At 41.5% G+C, this 21,391-nt stretch overlaps 1 protein-coding gene across 1 annotated transcript in view; it reads right to left on the reverse strand.

Annotated features, from left to right (window-relative positions):
* LOC148431216 (immunoglobulin superfamily member 2-like) overlaps positions 1-21,391 on the reverse strand; it is a 155,749-nt gene that overhangs the window by 114,884 nt on the left and 19,474 nt on the right. Inside the window, exon 2 of the mRNA XM_088466212.1 lies at positions 18,874-19,245. Within this exon, the coding sequence (XP_088322338.1) occupies positions 18,874-19,245 (372 nt within the window). The remainder of the gene's footprint in view (positions 1-18,873; positions 19,246-21,391) is intronic.

Below are 21,391 nucleotides of genomic sequence, written 5' to 3' on the forward strand. Positions count from 1 at the left end.
TAGGCAGTAGGGATTATATAGAATCATAGGAGGAGATATAGGGAGTAGGGATTATATAGAGTAAAAGGAGAAGTTATAGGGAGTGGGGATTTTTTGAGTAATAGAATGAGTTATAGGGAGTAGGGGTTATATAGAGTAATAGGAGGAGTTACAGTGAGTAGGGATTATATAGAGTATTAGGATGAGTTATAGGGAGGAGGGATTATATAGAGTAATAGAATGAGTTATAGGAAGTAGGGATTATATAGAGTATTAGGGTGAGTTATAGGGAGTAGGGATCATATAGAGTATTAGGATGAGTTATAGGGAATAGGGGTTATATAGAGTAATAGGAGGAGTTACAGTGAGTAGGGATTATATAGAGTATTAGGATGAGTTATAGCGAGGAGGGATTATATAGAGTAATAGAATGAGTTATAGGAAGTAGGGATTATATAGAGTATTAGGATGAGTTATAGGGAGTAGGGATTATATAGAGTATTAGGATGAGTTATAGGGAGTAGGGATTATATAGAGTATTAGGATGAGTTATAAGGAGTAGGGGTTATATAGAGTAATAGGAGGAGTTACAGTGAGTAGGGATTATATAGAGCACAGGTTCTAAAACTCGGTCCTCATGACCCCAAACAGTGCATGTTTTCCAGGTCTCCTCACATAATTACTAGTGAAATATTTATGTGCACCCATAGATCTTTTAAAATGTGTCAGTGAGTAATGAATACACCTGTGCGCCTGCTGGGTGACCTGCAAAAAGTGAACTGTGTGGGGTCCTGAGGACCGAATTTGAGAACCACTGATATAGAGTAATAGGGGGAGGTGTAAGAAGTGAAAAGAGAAGTAACATGGAGCAAACAATGGTGTTATAACACCTTATAGGGAGTAATAAGAGTTATAGAGTGAGATACCATGGAGTAATAAGCGTTATAGAGTGAGATACCATGGAGTAATAAGCGTTATAGAGTGAGGTTCCATAGAGTAATAAGAGTTATAGAGTGAGGTTCCATTCAGTAATAAGCGTTATAAAGTGAGATGCCATGGAGTAATAAGAGTTATAGAGTGAGGTTCCATTCAGTAATAAGCATTATAGAGTGAGATACCATGGAGTAATAAGCGTTATAGAGTGAGATACCATGGAGTAATAAGCGTTATAAAGTGAGATACCATGGAGTAATAAGAGTTATAGAGTGAAGTTCCATTCAGTAATAAGAGTTATAGAGTGAGGTACCATGGAGTAATAAGCGTTATAGAGTGAGATACCATGGAGTAATAAGCGTTATAGAGTGAGATACCATGGAGTAATAAGCGTTATAGAGTGAGGTTCCATAGAGTAATAAGAGTTATAGAGTGAGGTTCCATTCAGTAATAAGCGTTATAGAGTGAGGTTACATGGAGTAATAAGCGTTATAGAGTGAGGTACTATGGAGTAATAAGCATTATAGAGTGAGATACCATGGAGAAATAAGCATTATAGAGTGAGATACCATAGAGTAATAAGCGTTATAGAGTGAGATACCATGGAGTAATAAGAGTTATAGAGTGAGGTTCCATTCAGTAATAAGAGTTATAGAGTGAGGTACCATGGAGTAATAAGCGTTATAGAGTGAGATACCATGGAGTAATAAGCGTTATAGAGTGATATACCATGGAGTAATAAGCATTATAGAGTGAGATACCATAGAGTAATAAGCGTTATAGAGTGAGATACCATGGAGTAATAAGAGTTATAGAGTGAGGTTCCATTCAGTAATAAGAGTTATAGAGTGAGGTACCATGGAGTAATAAGAGTTATAGAGTGAGATACCATGGAGTAATAAGCGTTATAGAGTGAGATACCATGGAGTAATAAGCGTTATAGAGTGAGGTTCCATAGAGTAATAAGAGTTATAGAGTGAGGTTCCATTCAGTAATAAGCGTTATAGAGTGAGGTTACATAGAGTAATAAGCAGTATAGAGTGAGGTACTATGGAGTAATAAGCATTATAGAGTGAGATACCATGGAGAAATAAGCATTATAGAGTGAGGTACCATGGAGTAATAAGCGTTATAGAGTGAGGTACCATGGAGTAATAAGCGTTATAGAGTGAGGTTCCATGGAGTAATAAGAGTTATAGAGTGAGGTTACATGGAGTACTAAGCGTTATAGAGTGAGGTACTATGGAGTAACAAGAGTTATAGATTGAGGTTACATGGAGTAATAAGTATTATACAGTGAGGTACCATGGAGTAAAAAGAGTTAAAGAGTGAGGTTCCATGGAGTAATAAGAGTTATAGAGTGAGGTTACATGGTGTAATAAGCTAAAGAGTGAGGTTACATGGAGTAATAAAAGTTATAGAGTGAGGTTCCATTCAGTAATAAGAGTTATAGAGTGAGATACCATGGAGTAATAAGCATTATAGAGTGAGATATCATAGAGTAATAAGAGTTATAGAGTGAGGTTCCATTCAGTAATAAGCGTTATAGAGTGAGGTACCATGGAGTAATAAGTATTATAGAGTGAGGTACCATGGAGTAATAAGAGTTATAGAGTGAGGTTCTATGGAGTAATAAGAGTTATAGAGTGAGGTTACATGGAGTAATAAGCTATAGAGTGAGGATACATGGAGGAATAAGAGTTATAGAGTGAGGTTACATGGAGTAATAAGCGTTATAGAGTGAGGTACCATGGAGTAATAAGCTTTAGAGTGAGGTTACATGGAGTAATAAGAGTTATAGAGTCAGGTTACATGGAGTAATAAGCATTATAGAGTGAGGTACTATGGAGTAATAAGAGGTATTAGAGAGGTGAGGTATCATGGAGTAATAAGAGGCATTAGAGAGGTGAGAAATATGGAGTACGAGGAAGTATTAGGGGCCTATTTATCATTAAATATTTGTGGCATATTCTCCCAGAAAACACCCGTTTTGGGGGATACCCACAAATATTTAGTATCACAGGAAATGTATGAAGGAGGGACCGCAGCAGCCCCCATAGGAATTTGTGTGGGATGCGATGCAGTAGGAGTTACCAATGACGATGGCAATGAGGCTGCTGTAGCCTATGGGAAGGCTGGAAAGGCTTCCTCTAGTTCCCTTCCCAGCAATGGCTTCCGCTCATGTGTGGTCAGCAGACTGCACATGAACAGGATCCCCGACACAGGAGCGAAGAGACTGCAGATGCGGTCACTTCACTCTGAGCTCGTTGCAGGGCGGGCTCCTGCTTGTGCTATTTCATACATCGCGGCGCTATATCATACATTGGGGCGATATAATCTCACACTGTAATGTGCTATATCATACATCGGGGCGATATAATCTCACACTGTAATGTGCTATATCATACATCGGGGCGATATAATCTCACACTGTAATGTGCTATATATTACATCAGGGTGGTATAATCTCACACAGTAATGTGCTATGTCATATATCGGGGCGGTATAATATCACACTGTCATGTGCTATATTATACATCGGGGCGATATAATATCACACTGTAATTTGCTATATATTACATCAGGGTGGTATAATCTCACACTGTAATGTGCTATGTCATACATCGGGTGCTATAATCTCACACTGTAATGTGCTATATCATATATCGGGGCGCTATAATCTCACACTGTAATGTGCTATGTTATACATCGGGGTGCTATAATCTCACACTGTAATGTGCTATATCATACATTGGGGTGGTATAATCTCACACTGTAATGTGCTATATCATACATCGAGGCGCTATAATCTCACACTGTAATGTGCTATATCATACATCGGGGCACTATAATCTCACACTGTAAAGTGCTATATCATACATCGGGGCGCTATAATCTCACACTGTAATGTGCTATGTCATACATCGGGGCGCTATAATCTCACACTGTAATGTGCTATATCATACATCGGGGCAGTACAATCTCACACTGTAATGTGCTATATCATACATTGGGGTGGTATAATCTCACACTGTAATGTGCTATGTCATATATCGGGGCGGGATAATCTCACACTGTAATGTTAGGATTATATAGAATCATAGGAGGAGTTATAAGCAGTAGGGATTATATAGAATCATAGGAGGATATATAGGGAGTAGGGATTATATAGAGTAAAAGGAGGAGTTGTAGGGAGTGGGGATTTTTTGAGTAATAGAATGAGTTATAGGGAGTAGGGATCATATAGAGTATTAGGATGAGTTATAGGGAATAGGGGTTATATAGAGTAATAGGAGGAGTTACAGTGAGTAGGGATTATATAGAGTATTAGGATGAGTTATAGGGAAGAGGGATTATATAGAGTAATAGAATAAATTATAGGAAGTAGGGATTATATAGAGTATTAGGATGAGTTATAGGGAGTAGGGATCATATAGAGTATTAGGATGAGTTATAGGGAATAGGGGTTATATAGAGTAATAGGAGGAGTTACAGTGAGAAGGGATTATATAGAGCACAGGTTCTCAAACTCGGTCCTCATGACCCCAAACAGTGCATGTTTTCCAGGTCTCCTCACATAATTACTAGTGAAATATTTATCTGCACCCGTAGATCTTTTAAAATGTGTCAGTGAGTAATGAATACACCTGTGCACCTGCTGGGTGACCTGCAAAAAGTGAACTGTGTGGGGTCCTGAGGACCGAGTTTGAGAACCACTGATATAGAGTAATAGGGGTAGGTGTAAGAAGTGAAAAGAGAAGTAACATGGAGCAAACAATGGTGTTATAACACCTTATAGGGAGTAATAAGAGTTATAGAGTGAGATACCATGGAGTAATAAGCGTTATAGAGTGAGATCCCATGGAGTAATAAGCGTTATAGAGTGAGGTTCCATAGAGTAATAAGAGTTATATAGTGAGGTTCCATTCAGTAATAAGCGTTATAAAGTGAGATACCATGGAGTAATAAGAGTTATAGAGTGAGGTTCCATTCAGTAATAAGCGTTATAGAGAGAGATACCATGGAGTAATAAGCGTTATAGAGTGAGATACCATGGAGTAATAAGCGTTATAGAGTGAGATACCATAGAGTAATAAGAGTTATAGAGTGAGGTTCCATTCAGTAATAAGAGTTATAGAGTGATTTTCCATTCAGTAATAAGAGTTATAGAGTGAGATACCATGGAGTAATAAGAGTTATAGAGTGAGGTTCCATTCAGTAATAAGCGTTATAGAGTGAGATACCATGGAGTAATAAGCGTTATAGAGAGAGATACCATAGAGTAATAAGCGTTATAGAGTGAGATACCATGGAGTAATAAGCGTTATAGAGTGAGATACCACAGAGTAATAAGCGTTATAGAGTGAGATACCATAGAGTAATAAGAGTTATAGAGTGAGGTTACATGGAGTAATAAGAGTTATAGAGTGAGGCTCCATTCAGTAATAAGAGTTATAGAGTGAGGTTCCATTCAGTAATAAGCATTATAGAGTGAGGTACCATGGAGTAATAAGCGTTATAGAGTGATATACCATAGAGTAATAAGCGTTATAGAGTGAGGTTCCATAGAGTAATAAGAGTGATAGAGTGTGGTTCCATAGAGTAATAAGAGTTATAGAGTGAGGTTCCATTCAGTAATAAGCGTTACAGAGTGAGGTTACGTGGAGTAATAAGCGTTATAGAGTGAGGTACTATGGAGTAATAAGCATTATACAGTGAGATACCATGGAGAAATAAGCATTATAGAGTGAGGTACCATGGAGTAATAAGCGTTACAGAGTGAGGTACCATGGAGTAATAAGCGTTATAGAGTGAGGTTCCATGGAGTAATAAGAGTTATAGAGTGAGGTTACATGGAGTACTAAGCGTTATAGAGTGAGGTACTATGGAGTAATAAGAGTTATAGAGTGAGGTTACATGGAGTAATAAGTATTATAGAGTGAGGTACCATGGAGTAAAAAGAGTTATAGAGTGCGGTTCCATGGAGTAATAAGAGTTATAGAGTGAGGTTACATGGAGTAATAAGCTATAGAGTGAGGTTACATGGAGTAATAAGAGTTATAGAGTGAGGTTACATGGAGTAATAAGCGTTATAGAGTGAGGTACCATGGAGTAATAAGCTATAGAGTGAGGTTTCATGGAGTAATAAGAGTAATAGAGTCAGGTTAGATGGAGTAATAAGCATTATAGAGTGAGGTACTATGGAGTAATAAGAGGTATTAGAGAGGTGAGGTACCATGGAGTAATAAGAGGTATTAGAGAGGTGAGAAATATGGAGTACGAGGAAGTATTAGGGGCCTATTTATCATTAAATATTTGTGGCATATTCTACCAGAAAACACCCGTTTTGGGGGATACCCACAAATAATTAGTATCACAGGAAATATATGAAGGAGGGACCGCAGCAGCCCCCATAGGAATTTGTGTGCGATGCGATGCAGTAGGAGTTACCAATGACGATGGCAATGAGGCTGCTGTAGCCTATGGGAAGGCTGGAAAGGCTTCCTCTAGTTCCCTTCCCAGCAATGGCTTCCGCTCATGTGTGGTCAGCAGACTGCACATGAACAGGATCCCCGACACAGGAGCGAAGAGACTGCTGATGCGGTCACTTCACTCTGAGCACGTCGCAGGGCGGGCTCCTGCTTGTGCTATTTCAAACATCGCGGAGCTATATCATACATCGGGGCGATATAATCTCACACTGTAATGTGCTATATCATACATCGGGGCGATATAATCTCACACTGTAATGTGCTATATATTACATCAGGGTGGTATAATCTCACACAGTAATGTGCTATGTCATGTATCGGGGCGGTATAATCTCACACTGTAATGTGCTATATTATACATCGGGGCGATATAATATCGCACTGTAATTTGCTATATATTACATCAGGGTGGTATAATCTCACACTGTAATGTGCTATATCATACATCGGGGCGATATAATCTCACACTGTAATGTGCTATATATTACATCAGTGTGGTATAATCTCACACTGTAATGTGCTATGTCATATATCGGGGCGGTACAATCTCACAATGTAATGTGCTATGTCATACATCGGGGTGCTATAATCTCACACTGTAATGTGCTATATCATACATCGGGGCGCTATAATCTCACACTGTAATGTGCTATGTCATACATCGGGGCGCTATAATCTCACACTGTAATGTGCTATATCATACATTGGGGTGGTATAATCTCACACTGTAATGTGCTATATCATACATCGATGCGCTATAATCTCACACTGTAATGTGCTATATCATACATCGGGGCGCTATAATCTCACACTGTAATGTGCTATGTCATACATCGGGGCGCTATAATCTCACACTGTAATGTGCTATATCATACATCGGGGCAGTACAATCTCACACTGTAATGTGCTATATCATACATTGGGGTGGTATAATCTCACACTGTAATGTGCTATATCATACATCGGGGCGGTATAATCTCACACTGTAATGTGCTATATCATACATCGAGGCGGTATAATCTCACACTGTAATGTGTTATGTCATACATCGGGGCGCTATAATCTCACACTGTAATGTGCTATGTCATACATCGGGGCGCTATAATCTCACACTGTAATGCGCTATGTCATACATCAGGGCGGTACAATCTCACACTGTAATGTGCTATGTCATACATCGGGGCGCTATAATCTCACACTGTAATATGCTATGTCATACATTGGGGTGGTATAATCTCACACTGTATTGTGATATATCATACATCGGGGCGCTATAATCTCACACTGTAATGTGCTATATCATACATCGGGGCGGTACAATCTCACACTGTAATGTGCTATGTCATACTTCGGGGCGCTATTATCTCACACTGTAATGCGCTATATCATACATCAGGACGGTACAATCTCACACTGTAATGTGCTATGTCATACATCGGGGCGCTATAATCTCCCTCTGTAATATGCTATGTCATACATTGGGGAGGTATAATCTCACACTGTAATGTGCTATATCATACATTGGGGCGGTATAATCTCACACTGTAATGTGCTATGTCATACATCGGGGCGCTATAATCTCACACTGTAATGTGCTGTATCATACATCGGGGCGCTATAATCTCACACTGTAATGTGCTATGTCATACATCTGGGCGCTATAATTTGTAATGTGCTATGTCATACATCGGGGCGCTATAATCTCACACTGTAATGTGCTATATCATACATTGGGGTGGTATAATCTCACACTGTAATGTGCTATGTCATATATCAGGGCGGTATAATCTCACACTGTAATGTTAGGATTATATAGATTCATAGGAGGAGTTATAGGCAGTAGGGATTATATAGAATCATAGGAGGAGATATAGGGAGTAGGGATTATATAGAGTAAAAGGAGGAGTTATAGGGAGTGGGGATTTTTTGAGTAATAGAATGAGTTATAGGGAGTAGGGGTTATATAGAGTAATAGGAGGAGTTACAGTGAGTAGGGATTATATAGAGTATTAGGATGAGTTATAGGGAGGAGGGATTATATAGAGTAATAGAATGAGTTATAGGAAGTAGGGATTATATAGAGTATTAGGGTGAGTAATAGGGAGTAGGGATCATATAGAGTATTAGGATGAGTTATAGGGAATAGGGGTTATATAGAGTAATAGGAGGAGTTACAGTGAGTAGGGATTATATAGAGTATTAGGATGAGTTATAGCGAGGAGGGATTATATAGAGTAATAGAATGAGTTATAGGAAGTAGGGATTATATAGAGTATTAGGATGAGTTATAGGGAGTAGGGATTATATAGAGTATTAGGATGAGTTATAGGGAGTAGGGATTATATAGAGTATTAGGATGAGTTATAAGGAGTAGGGGTTATATAGAGTAATAGGAGGAGTTACAGTGAGTAGGGATTATATAGAGCACAGGTTCTAAAACTCGGTCCTCATGACCCCAAACAGTGCATGTTTTCCAGGTCTCCTCACATAATTACTAGTGAAATATTTATGTGCACCCATAGATCTTTTAAAATGTGTCAGTGAGTAATGAATACACCTGTGCGCCTGCTGGGTGACCTGCAAAAAGTGAACTGTGTGGGGTCCTGAGGACCGAATTTGAGAACCACTGATATAGAGTAATAGGGGGAGGTGTAAGAAGTGAAAAGAGAAGTAACATGGAGCAAACAATGGTGTTATAACACCTTATAGGGAGTAATAAGAGTTATAGAGTGAGATACCATGGAGTAATAAGCGTTATAGAGTGAGATACCATGGAGTAATAAGCGTTATAGAGTGAGGTTCCATAGAGTAATAAGAGTTATAGAGTGAGGTTCCATTCAGTAATAAGCGTTATAAAGTGAGATACCATGGAGTAATAAGAGTTATAGAGTGAGGTTCCATTCAGTAATAAGCATTATAGAGTGAGATACCATGGAGTAATAAGCGTTATAGAGTGAGATACCATGGAGTAATAAGCGTTATAAAGTGAGATACCATGGAGTAATAAGAGTTATAGAGTGAAGTTCCATTCAGTAATAAGAGTTATAGAGTGAGGTACCATGGAGTAATAAGCGTTATAGAGTGAGATACCATGGAGTAATAAGCGTTATAGAGTGAGATACCATGGAGTAATAAGCGTTATAGAGTGAGGTTCCATAGAGTAATAAGAGTTATAGAGTGAGGTTCCATTCAGTAATAAGCGTTATAGAGTGAGATACCATGGAGTAATAAGCGTTATAGAGTGAGGTACTATGGAGTAACAAGAGTTATAGATTGAGGTTACATGGAGTAATAAGTATTATACAGTGAGGTACCATGGAGTAAAAAGAGTTAAAGAGTGAGGTTCCATGGAGTAATAAGAGTTATAGAGTGAGGTTACATGGTGTAATAAGCTAAAGAGTGAGGTTACATGGAGTAATAAAAGTTATAGAGTGAGGTTCCATTCAGTAATAAGAGTTATAGAGTGAGATACCATGGAGTAATAAGCATTATAGAGTGAGATATCATAGAGTAATAAGAGTTATAGAGTGAGGTTCCATTCAGTAATAAGCGTTATAGAGTGAGGTACCATGGAGTAATAAGTATTATAGAGTGAGGTACCATGGAGTAATAAGAGTTATAGAGTGAGGTTCTATGGAGTAATAAGAGTTATAGAGTGAGGTTACATGGAGTAATAAGCTATAGAGTGAGGATACATGGAGGAATAAGAGTTATAGAGTGAGGTTACATGGAGTAATAAGCGTTATAGAGTGAGGTACCATGGAGTAATAAGCTTTAGAGTGAGGTTACATGGAGTAATAAGAGTTATAGAGTCAGGTTACATGGAGTAATAAGCATTATAGAGTGAGGTACTATGGAGTAATAAGAGGTATTAGAGAGGTGAGGTATCATGGAGTAATAAGAGGCATTAGAGAGGTGAGAAATATGGAGTACGAGGAAGTATTAGGGGCCTATTTATCATTAAATATTTGTGGCATATTCTCCCAGAAAACACCCGTTTTGGGGGATACCCACAAATATTTAGTATCACAGGAAATGTATGAAGGAGGGACCGCAGCAGCCCCCATAGGAATTTGTGTGGGATGCGATGCAGTAGGAGTTACCAATGACGATGGCAATGAGGCTGCTGTAGCCTATGGGAAGGCTGGAAAGGCTTCCTCTAGTTCCCTTCCCCGCAATGGCTTCCGCTCATGTGTGGTCAGCAGACTGCACATGAACAGGATCCCCGACACAGGAGCGAAGAGACTGCAGATGCGGTCACTTCACTCTGAGCTCGTTGCAGGGCGGGCTCCTGCTTGTGCTATTTCATACATCGCGGCGCTATATCATACATTGGGGCGATATAATCTCACACTGTAATGTGCTATATCATACATCGGGGCGATATAATCTCACACTGTAATGTGCTATATCATACATCGGGGCGATATAATCTCACACTGTAATGTGCTATATATTACATCAGGGTGGTATAATCTCACACAGTAATGTGCTATGTCATATATCGGGGCGGTATAATATCACACTGTCATGTGCTATATTATACATCGGGGCGATATAATATCACACTGTAATTTGCTATATATTACATCAGGGTGGTATAATCTCACACTGTAATGTGCTATGTCATACATCGGGTGCTATAATCTCACACTGTAATGTGCTATATCATACATCGGGGCGCTATAATCTCACACTGTAATGTGCTATGTTATACATCGGGGTGCTATAATCTCACACTGTAATGTGCTATATCATACATTGGGGTGGTATAATCTCACACTGTAATGTGCTATATCATACATCGAGGCGCTATAATCTCACACTGTAATGTGCTATATCATACATCGGGGCACTATAATCTCACACTGTAAAGTGCTATATCATACATCGGGGCGCTATAATCTCACACTGTAATGTGCTATGTCATACATCGGGGCGCTATAATCTCACACTGTAATGTGCTATATCATACATCGGGGCAGTACAATCTCACACTGTAATGTGCTATATCATACATTGGGGTGGTATAATCTCACACTGTAATGTGCTATGTCATATATCGGGGCGGGATAATCTCACACTGTAATGTTAGGATTATATAGAATCATAGGAGGAGTTATAAGCAGTAGGGATTATATAGAATCATAGGAGGAGATATAGGGAGTAGGGATTATATAGAGTAAAAGGAGGAGTTGTAGGGAGTGGGGATTTTTTGAGTAATAGAATGAGTTATAGGGAGTAGGGATCATATAGAGTATTAGGATGAGTTATAGGGAATAGGGGTTATATAGAGTAATAGGAGGAGTTACAGTGAGTAGGGATTATATAGAGTATTAGGATGAGTTATAGGGAAGAGGGATTATATAGAGTAATAGAATAAATTATAGGAAGTAGGGATTATATAGAGTATTAGGATGAGTTATAGGGAGTAGGGATCATATAGAGTATTAGGATGAGTTATAGGGAATAGGGGTTATATAGAGTAATAGGAGGAGTTACAGTGAGAAGGGATTATATAGAGCACAGGTTCTCAAACTCGGTCCTCATGACCCCAAACAGTGCATGTTTTCCAGGTCTCCTCACATAATTACTAGTGAAATATTTATCTGCACCCGTAGATCTTTTAAAATGTGTCAGTGAGTAATGAATACACCTGTGCACCTGCTGGGTGACCTGCAAAAAGTGAACTGTGTGGGGTCCTGAGGACCGAGTTTGAGAACCACTGATATAGAGTAATAGGGGTAGGTGTAAGAAGTGAAAAGAGAAGTAACATGGAGCAAACAATGGTGTTATAACACCTTATAGGGAGTAATAAGAGTTATAGAGTGAGATACCATGGAGTAATAAGCGTTATAGAGTGAGATCCCATGGAGTAATAAGCGTTATAGAGTGAGGTTCCATAGAGTAATAAGAGTTATATAGTGAGGTTCCATTCAGTAATAAGCGTTATAAAGTGAGATACCATGGAGTAATAAGAGTTATAGAGTGAGGTTCCATTCAGTAATAAGCGTTATAGAGAGAGATACCATGGAGTAATAAGCGTTATAGAGTGAGATACCATAGAGTAATAAGCGTTATAGAGTGAGATACCATAGAGTAATAAGAGTTATAGAGTGAGGTTCCATTCAGTAATAAGAGTTATAGAGTGATTTTCCATTCAGTAATAAGAGTTATAGAGTGAGATACCATGGAGTAATAAGAGTTATAGAGTGAGGTTCCATTCAGTAATAAGCGTTATAGAGTGAGATACCATGGAGTAATAAGCGTTATAGAGAGAGATACCATAGAGTAATAAGCGTTATAGAGTGAGATACCATGGAGTAATAAGCGTTATAGAGTGAGATACCACAGAGTAATAAGCGTTATAGAGTGAGATACCATAGAGTAATAAGAGTTATAGAGTGAGGTTACATGGAGTAATAAGAGTTATAGAGTGAGGCTCCATTCAGTAATAAGAGTTATAGAGTGAGGTTCCATTCAGTAATAAGCATTATAGAGTGAGGTACCATGGAGTAATAAGCGTTATAGAGTGATATACCATAGAGTAATAAGCGTTATAGAGTGAGGTTCCATAGAGTAATAAGAGTGATAGAGTGTGGTTCCATAGAGTAATAAGAGTTATAGAGTGAGGTTCCATTCAGTAATAAGCGTTACAGAGTGAGGTTACGTGGAGTAATAAGCGTTATAGAGTGAGGTACTATGGAGTAATAAGCATTATACAGTGAGATACCATGGAGAAATAAGCATTATAGAGTGAGGTACCATGGAGTAATAAGCGTTACAGAGTGAGGTACCATGGAGTAATAAGCGTTATAGAGTGAGGTTCCATGGAGTAATAAGAGTTATAGAGTGAGGTTACATGGAGTACTAAGCGTTATAGAGTGAGGTACTATGGAGTAATAAGAGTTATAGAGTGAGGTTACATGGAGTAATAAGTATTATAGAGTGAGGTACCATGGAGTAAAAAGAGTTATAGAGTGCGGTTCCATGGAGTAATAAGAGTTATAGAGTGAGGTTACATGGAGTAATAAGCTATAGAGTGAGGTTACATGGAGTAATAAGAGTTATAGAGTGAGGTTACATGGAGTAATAAGCGTTATAGAGTGAGGTACCATGGAGTAATAAGCTATAGAGTGAGGTTTCATGGAGTAATAAGAGTTATAGAGTCAGGTTAGATGGAGTAATAAGCATTATAGAGTGAGGTACTATGGAGTAATAAGAGGTATTAGAGAGGTGAGGTACCATGGAGTAATAAGAGGTATTAGAGAGGTGAGAAATATGGAGTACGAGGAAGTATTAGGGGCCTATTTATCATTAAATATTTGTGGCATATTCTACCAGAAAACACCCGTTTTGGGGGATACCCACAAATAATTAGTATCACAGGAAATATATGAAGGAGGGACCGCAGCAGCCCCCATAGGAATTTGTGTGCGATGCGATGCAGTAGGAGTTACCAATGACGATGGCAATGAGGCTGCTGTAGCCTATGGGAAGGCTGGAAAGGCTTCCTCTAGTTCCCTTCCCAGCAATGGCTTCCGCTCATGTGTGGTCAGCAGACTGCACATGAACAGGATCCCCGACACAGGAGCGAAGAGACTGCTGATGCGGTCACTTCACTCTGAGCACGTCGCAGGGCGGGCTCCTGCTTGTGCTATTTCAAACATCGCGGAGCTATATCATACATCGGGGCGATATAATCTCACACTGTAATGTGCTATATCATACATCGGGGCGATATAATCTCACACTGTAATGTGCTATATATTACATCAGGGTGGTATAATCTCACACAGTAATGTGCTATGTCATGTATCGGGGCGGTATAATCTCACACTGTAATGTGCTATATTATACATCGGGGCGATATAATATCGCACTGTAATTTGCTATATATTACATCAGGGTGGTATAATCTCACACTGTAATGTGCTATATCATACATCGGGGCGATATAATCTCACACTGTAATGTGCTATATATTACATCAGTGTGGTATAATCTCACACTGTAATGTGCTATGTCATATATCGGGGCGGTACAATCTCACAATGTAATGTGCTATGTCATACATCGGGGTGCTATAATCTCACACTGTAATGTGCTATATCATACATCGGGGCGCTATAATCTCACACTGTAAAGTGCTATGTCATACATCGGGGCGCTGTAATCTCACACTGTAATGTGCTATATCATACATTGGGGTGGTATAATCTCACACTGTAATGTGCTATATCATACATCGATGCGCTATAATCTCACACTGTAATGTGCTATATCATACATCGGGGCGCTATAATCTCACACTGTAATGTGCTATGTCATACATCGGGGCGCTATAATCTCACACTGTAATGTGCTATATCATACATCGGGGCAGTACAATCTCACACTGTAATGTGCTATATCATACATTGGGGTGGTATAATCTCACACTGTAATGTGCTATATCATACATCGGGGCGGTATAATCTCACACTGTAGTGTGCTATATCATACATCGGGGCGGTATAATCTCACACTGTAATGTGTTATGTCATACATCGGGGCGCTATAATCTCACACTGTAATGTGCTATGTCATACATCGGGGCGCTATAATCTCACACTGTAATGCGCTATGTCATACATCAGGGCGGTACAATCTCACACTGTAATGTGCTATGTCATACATCGGGGCGCTATAATCTCACACTGTAATATGCTATGTCATACATTGGGGTGGTATAATCTCACACTGTATTGTGATATATCATACATCGGGGCGCTATAATCTCACACTGTAATGTGCTATATCATACATCGGGGCGGTACAATCTCACACTGTAATGTGCTATGTCATACTTCGGGGCGCTATTATCTCACACTGTAATGCGCTATATCATACATCAGGACGGTACAATCTCACACTGTAATGTGCTATGTCATACATCGGGGCGCTATAATCTCCCTCTGTAATATGCTATGTCATACATTGGGGAGGTATAATCTCACACTGTAATGTGCTATATCATACATTGGGGCGGTATAATCTCACACTGTAATGTGCTATGTCATACATCGGGGCGCTATAATCTCACACTGTAATGCGCTATGTCATACATCAGGGCTGTACAATCTCACACTGTAATGTGCTATGTCATACATCGGGGCGCTATAATCTCACACTGTAATATGCTATGTCATACATTGGGGTGGTATAATCTCACACTGTAATGTGCTATGTCATACATCAGGGCGGTATAATATCACACTGTAATGTGCTATATCATACACTGGGGCGGTACAATCTCACACTGTAATGTACTATGTCATACATCGGGGCGCTATAATTTCACACTGTAATGTGCTATGTCATACATCGGGGAGGTATAATCTCACACTGTAATGTGCTATGTCATACATCGGGGCACTATAATCTCACACTGTAATGTGCTATGTCATACATCGGGGCGCTATAATCTCACACTGTAATGTGCTATATCATACATCGGGGTGGTATAATCTCACGCTGTAATGTGCTATATCATACATTGGGGTGGTATAATATCACACTGTAATGTGCTATGTCATACATTGGGGTAGTATAATATCACACTGTAATGTGCTATGTCATACATCGGGGTGCTATAATCTCACACTGTAATATGCTATGTCATACATTGGGGTGGTATAATCTCACACTGTATTGTGATATATCATACATCGGGGCGCTATAATCTCACACTGTAATGTGCTATATCATACATCGGGGCGGTACAATCTCACACTGTAATGTGCTATGTCATACATCGGGGCGCTATAATCTCACACTGTAATGTGCTATGTCATACATCGGGGCGCTATAATCTCACACTGTAATGCGCTATATCATACATCAGGACGGTACAATCTCACACTGTAATGTGCTATGTCATACATCGGGGCGCTATAATCTCACACTGTAATATGCTATGTCATACATTGGGGAGGTATAATCTCACACTGTAATGTGCTATATCATACATTGGGGCGGTATAATCTCACACTGTAATGTGCTATGTCATACATCGGGGCGCTATAATCTCACACTGTAATGCGCTATGTCATACATCAGGGCTGTACAATCTCACACTGTAATGTGCTATGTCATACATCGGGGCGCTATAATCTCACACTGTAATATGCTATGTCATACATTGGGGTGGTATAATCTCACACTGTAATGTGCTATGTCATACATCAGGGCGGTATAATATCACACTGTAATGTGCTATATCATACACTGGGGCGGTACAATCTCACACTGTAATGTACTATATCATACATCGGGGCGCTATAATTTCACACTGTAATGTGCTATGTCATACATCGGGGAGGTATAATCTCACACTGTAATGTGCTATGTCATACATTGGGGCACTATAATCTCACACTGTAATGTGCTATGTCATACATCGGGGCGCTATAATCTCACACTGTAATGTGCTATATCATACATCGGGGTGGTATAATCTCACGCTGTAATGTGCTATATCATACATTGGGGTGGTATAATATCACACTGTAATGTGCTATGTCATACATTGGGGTAGTATAATATCACACTGTAATGTGCTATGTCATACATCGGGGTGCTATAATCTCACACTGTAATATGCTATGTCATACATTGGGGTGGTATAATCTCACACTGTATTGTGATATATCATACATCGGGGCGCTATAATCTCACACTGTAATGTGCTATATCATACATCGGGGCGGTACAATCTCACACTGTAATGTGCTATGTCATACATCGGGGCGCTATAATCTCACACTGTAATGTGCTATGTCATACATCGGGGCGCTATAATCTCACACTGTAATGCGCTATATCATACATCAGGACGGTACAATCTCACACTGTAATGTGCTATGTCATACATCGGGGCGCTATAATCTCACACTGTAATATGCTATGTCATACATTGGGGAGGTATAATCTCACACTGTAATGTGCTATATCATACATTGGGGCGGTATAATCTCACACTGTAATGTGCTATGTCATACATCGGGGCGCTATAATCTCACACTGTAATGCGCTATGTCATACATCAGGGCTGTACAATCTCACACTGTAATGTGCTATGTCATACATCGGGGCGCTATAATCTCACACTGTAATATGCTATGTCATACATTGGGGTGGTATAATCTCACACTGTAATGTGCTGTCATACATCAGGGCGGTATAATATCACACTGTAATGTGCTATATCATACACTGGGGCGCTATAATTTCACACTGTAATGTGCTATGTCATACATCGGGGAGGTATAATCTCACACTGTAATGTGCTATGTCATACATTGGGGCACTATAATCTCACACTGTAATGTGCTATGTCATACATCGGGGCGCTATAATCTCACACTGTAATGTGCTATATCATACATCGGGGTGGTATAATCTCACGCTGTAATGTGCTATATCTTACATTGGGGTGGTATAATATCACACTGTAATGTGCTATGTCATACATTGGGGTGGTATAATCTCACACTGTAATGTGCTATGTCATACATCGGGGCGGTATAATCTCACACTGTAATGTGCTATATCATACATCGGGGCGGTATAATCTCACACTGTGATGCGCTATGTCATACATCAGGGCGGTATAATATCACACTGTAATGTGCTATGTCATACATCGGTGCGGTATAATCTCACACTGTAATGTGCTATATCATACATCGGGGCGGTATAATCTTACACTGTAATGTGCTATATCATACATCAGGGTGGTATAATCTTACACTGTAATGTGCTATGTCATACATCAGGGCGGTACAATCTCACACTGTAATGTGCTATGTCATACATCGGGGTGGTATAATCACACTGTAATGTACTATGTCATACATCGGGGCGCTATAATCTCACACTGTAATGTACTATGTCATACATCGGGGTGGTATAATATCACACTGTAATGTGCTATGTCATACATCCGGGCGGTATAATCTCACACTGTAATGTGCTATATCATACATTAGGGCGGTACAATCTCACACTGTAATGTGCTATATCATACATTGGGGTGGTATAATCTCACACTGTAATATGCTATGTCATACATCGGGGCGGTATAATCTCACACTGTAATGTGCTATGTCATACATCGGGGCGGTATAATCTGTAATGTGATTTTGGGCACTAATATGTTACCAGATCGCATTGCAAATGTGATTATTGATAAATGGGCCCCTCAGAGAGACAAATGCGATGAAGTATCAGGAGAGGGTGAAGTCGGATTATATGGAATATTAGTAACGGGTTACAGATTGGAATCATATGAATATAGGGAATGATAGAATTATACTACAGAGATTAGCGTGATGCCACTAGTGCGTATACAGGGATAGTACATAGATCAGTACTAGTACAGGTAATAGAGCCATTAGGGGGGTATAGTATTGGTTAAGTGAATTACCGATCAGGCTGACACTGGTGCTGTAACCCACGTAGTATCTGTCATCTGTATTTGGGGCATAACATTCGTACTCGCCCGCATCCTGTGCCCGCAGGTGGGTGATGTGAAGTCGGGATGTGTCGTCTCCCACCGTCTCTAGGTAGATCTCCCGTCTGACCCTCACCCGATCCCTGTATATGGTATAGGAGAAGTGTGGGTCCACAGAGCTGACAATCTGCATCTTCTGTGTGGGAGAATGAGCGGGAAACACGGACCACTCAAAGCGCCCCACGCTATGGCCGCTGGCGTTACACCAGATGGAGACCGCTGAGACCTCTGTCCGGAACAAGGGGTCTGGGGGGTTATGTACATGGTTCTGAGAGAGACTCCGGCCTGAAACGGGACAGAGGGGAAAATACATATATTTATTACAGATAAACCCACAAGAAATGGTGCTGCCATCGCCGCTGTATCCTCAGAGTATATCTATGTGCAGCTGGAGGCAGATTATAGGGTGACTGGGGGGTGAGGGTATTATACTGCCCGGTACAGTGCATGGTTTGTCATACACGTCCCCTGGGCGTATCAGGGACGGGAAGGTTACCCAGGGCCAGGTCATAGGGTGACTGGGGGGTGAGGGTATTATACTGCCCGGTACAATGCATGGTTTGTCATGCACGTCCCTAGGGCGTATCAGGGACGGGAAGGTTACCCAGGGCCAGGTCATAGGGTGACTGGGGGGTGAGGGTATTATACTGCCCAGTACAATGCATGGTTTGTCATGCACGTCCCCTGGGCGTATCAGGGACGGGAAGGTTACCCAGGGCCAGGTCATAGGGTGACTGGGGGGTGAGGGTATTATACTGCCCGGTACAATGCATGGTTTGTCATGCACGTCCCCTGGGCGTATCAGGGACGGGAAGGTTACCCAGGGCCAGGTCATAGGGTGACTGGGGGGTGAGGGTATTATACTGCCCCGGTACAGTGCATGGTTTGTCATACACGTCCCCAGGGCGTATCAGGGACGGGAAGGTTACCCAGGGCAGGTCATAGGGTGACTGGGGGGTGAGGGTATTATACTGCCCGGTACAGTGCATGGTTTGTCATAAACGTCCCCTGGGCATATCAGGGACGGGAAGGTTACCCAGGGCCAGGTCATAGGGTGACTGGGGGGTGAGGGTATTATACTGCCCGGTACAGTGCATGGTTTGTCATAAACGTCCCCTGGGCATATCAGGGACGGGAAGGTTACCCAGGGCCAGGTCATTGGGTGACTGGGGGGGTGAGGGAATTATACTGCCCCGGTACAGTGCATGGTTTGTCATACACGTCCCCAGGGCGTATCAGGGACGGGAAGGTTACCCAGGGCAGGTCATAGGGTGACTGGGGGGTGAGGGTATTATACTGCCCGGTACAGTGCATGGTTTGTCATACACGTCCCCTGGGCGTATCAGGGACGGGAAGGTTACCCAGGGCCAGGTCATAGGGTGACTGGGGGGTGAGGGTATTATACTGCCCGGTACAATGCATGGTTTGTCATACACGTCCCCTGGGCGTATCAGGGACGGGAAGGTTACCCAGGGCCAGGTCATAGGGTGACTGGGGGGTGAGGGTATTATACTGCCCGGTACAGTGCATGGTTTGTCATAAACGTCCCCTGGGCGTATCAGGGACGGGAAGGTTACCCAGGGCCAGGTCATTGGGTGACTGGGGGGGTGAGGGAATTATACTGCCCCGGTACAGTGCATGGTTTGTCATACACGTCCCCAGGGCGTATCAGGGACGGGAAGGTTACCCAGGGCCAGGTCATAGGGTGACTTGGGGGTGAGGGTATTATACTGCCCGGTACAGTGCATGGTTTGTCATGCACGTCCCAAGGGCGTATCAGGGACGGGAAGGTTACCCAGGGCCAGGTCATAGGGTGACTGGGGGGTGAGGGTATTATACTGCCCGGTACAATGCATGGTTTGTCATGCACGTCCCCTGGGCGTATCAGGGACGGGAAGGTTACCCAGGGCCAGGTCATAGGGTGACTGGGGGGTGAGGGTATTATACTGCCCGGTACAATGCATGGTTTGTCATGCACGTCCCCTGGGCGTATCAGGGACGGGAAGGTTACCCAGGGCCAGGTCATAGGGTGACTGGGGGGTGAGGGTATTATACTGCCCCGGTACAGTGCATGGTTTGTCATACACGTCCCCAGGGCGTATCAGGGACGGGAAGGTTACCCAGGGCAGGTCATAGGGTGACTGGGGGGTGAGGGTATTATACTGCCCGGTACAGTGCATGGTTTGTCATAAACGTCCCCTGGGCATATCTGGGACGGGAAGGTTACCCAGGGCCAGGTCATAGGGTGACTGGGGGGTGAGGGTATTATACTGCCCGGTACAGTGCATGGTTTGTCATAAACGTCCCCTGGGCATATCAGGGACGGGAAGGTTACCCAGGGCCAGGTCATTGGGTGACTGGGGGGGTGAGGGAATTATACTGCCCCGGTACAGTGCATGGTTTGTCATACACGTCCCCAGGGCGTATCAGG

The sequence above is a fragment of the Taudactylus pleione genome, unplaced genomic scaffold, assembly GCF_031769625.1.
Source record: "Taudactylus pleione unplaced genomic scaffold, aTauple2 ptg002653l, whole genome shotgun sequence".
Classification (NCBI taxonomy): domain Eukaryota; kingdom Metazoa; phylum Chordata; class Amphibia; order Anura; family Myobatrachidae; genus Taudactylus; species Taudactylus pleione.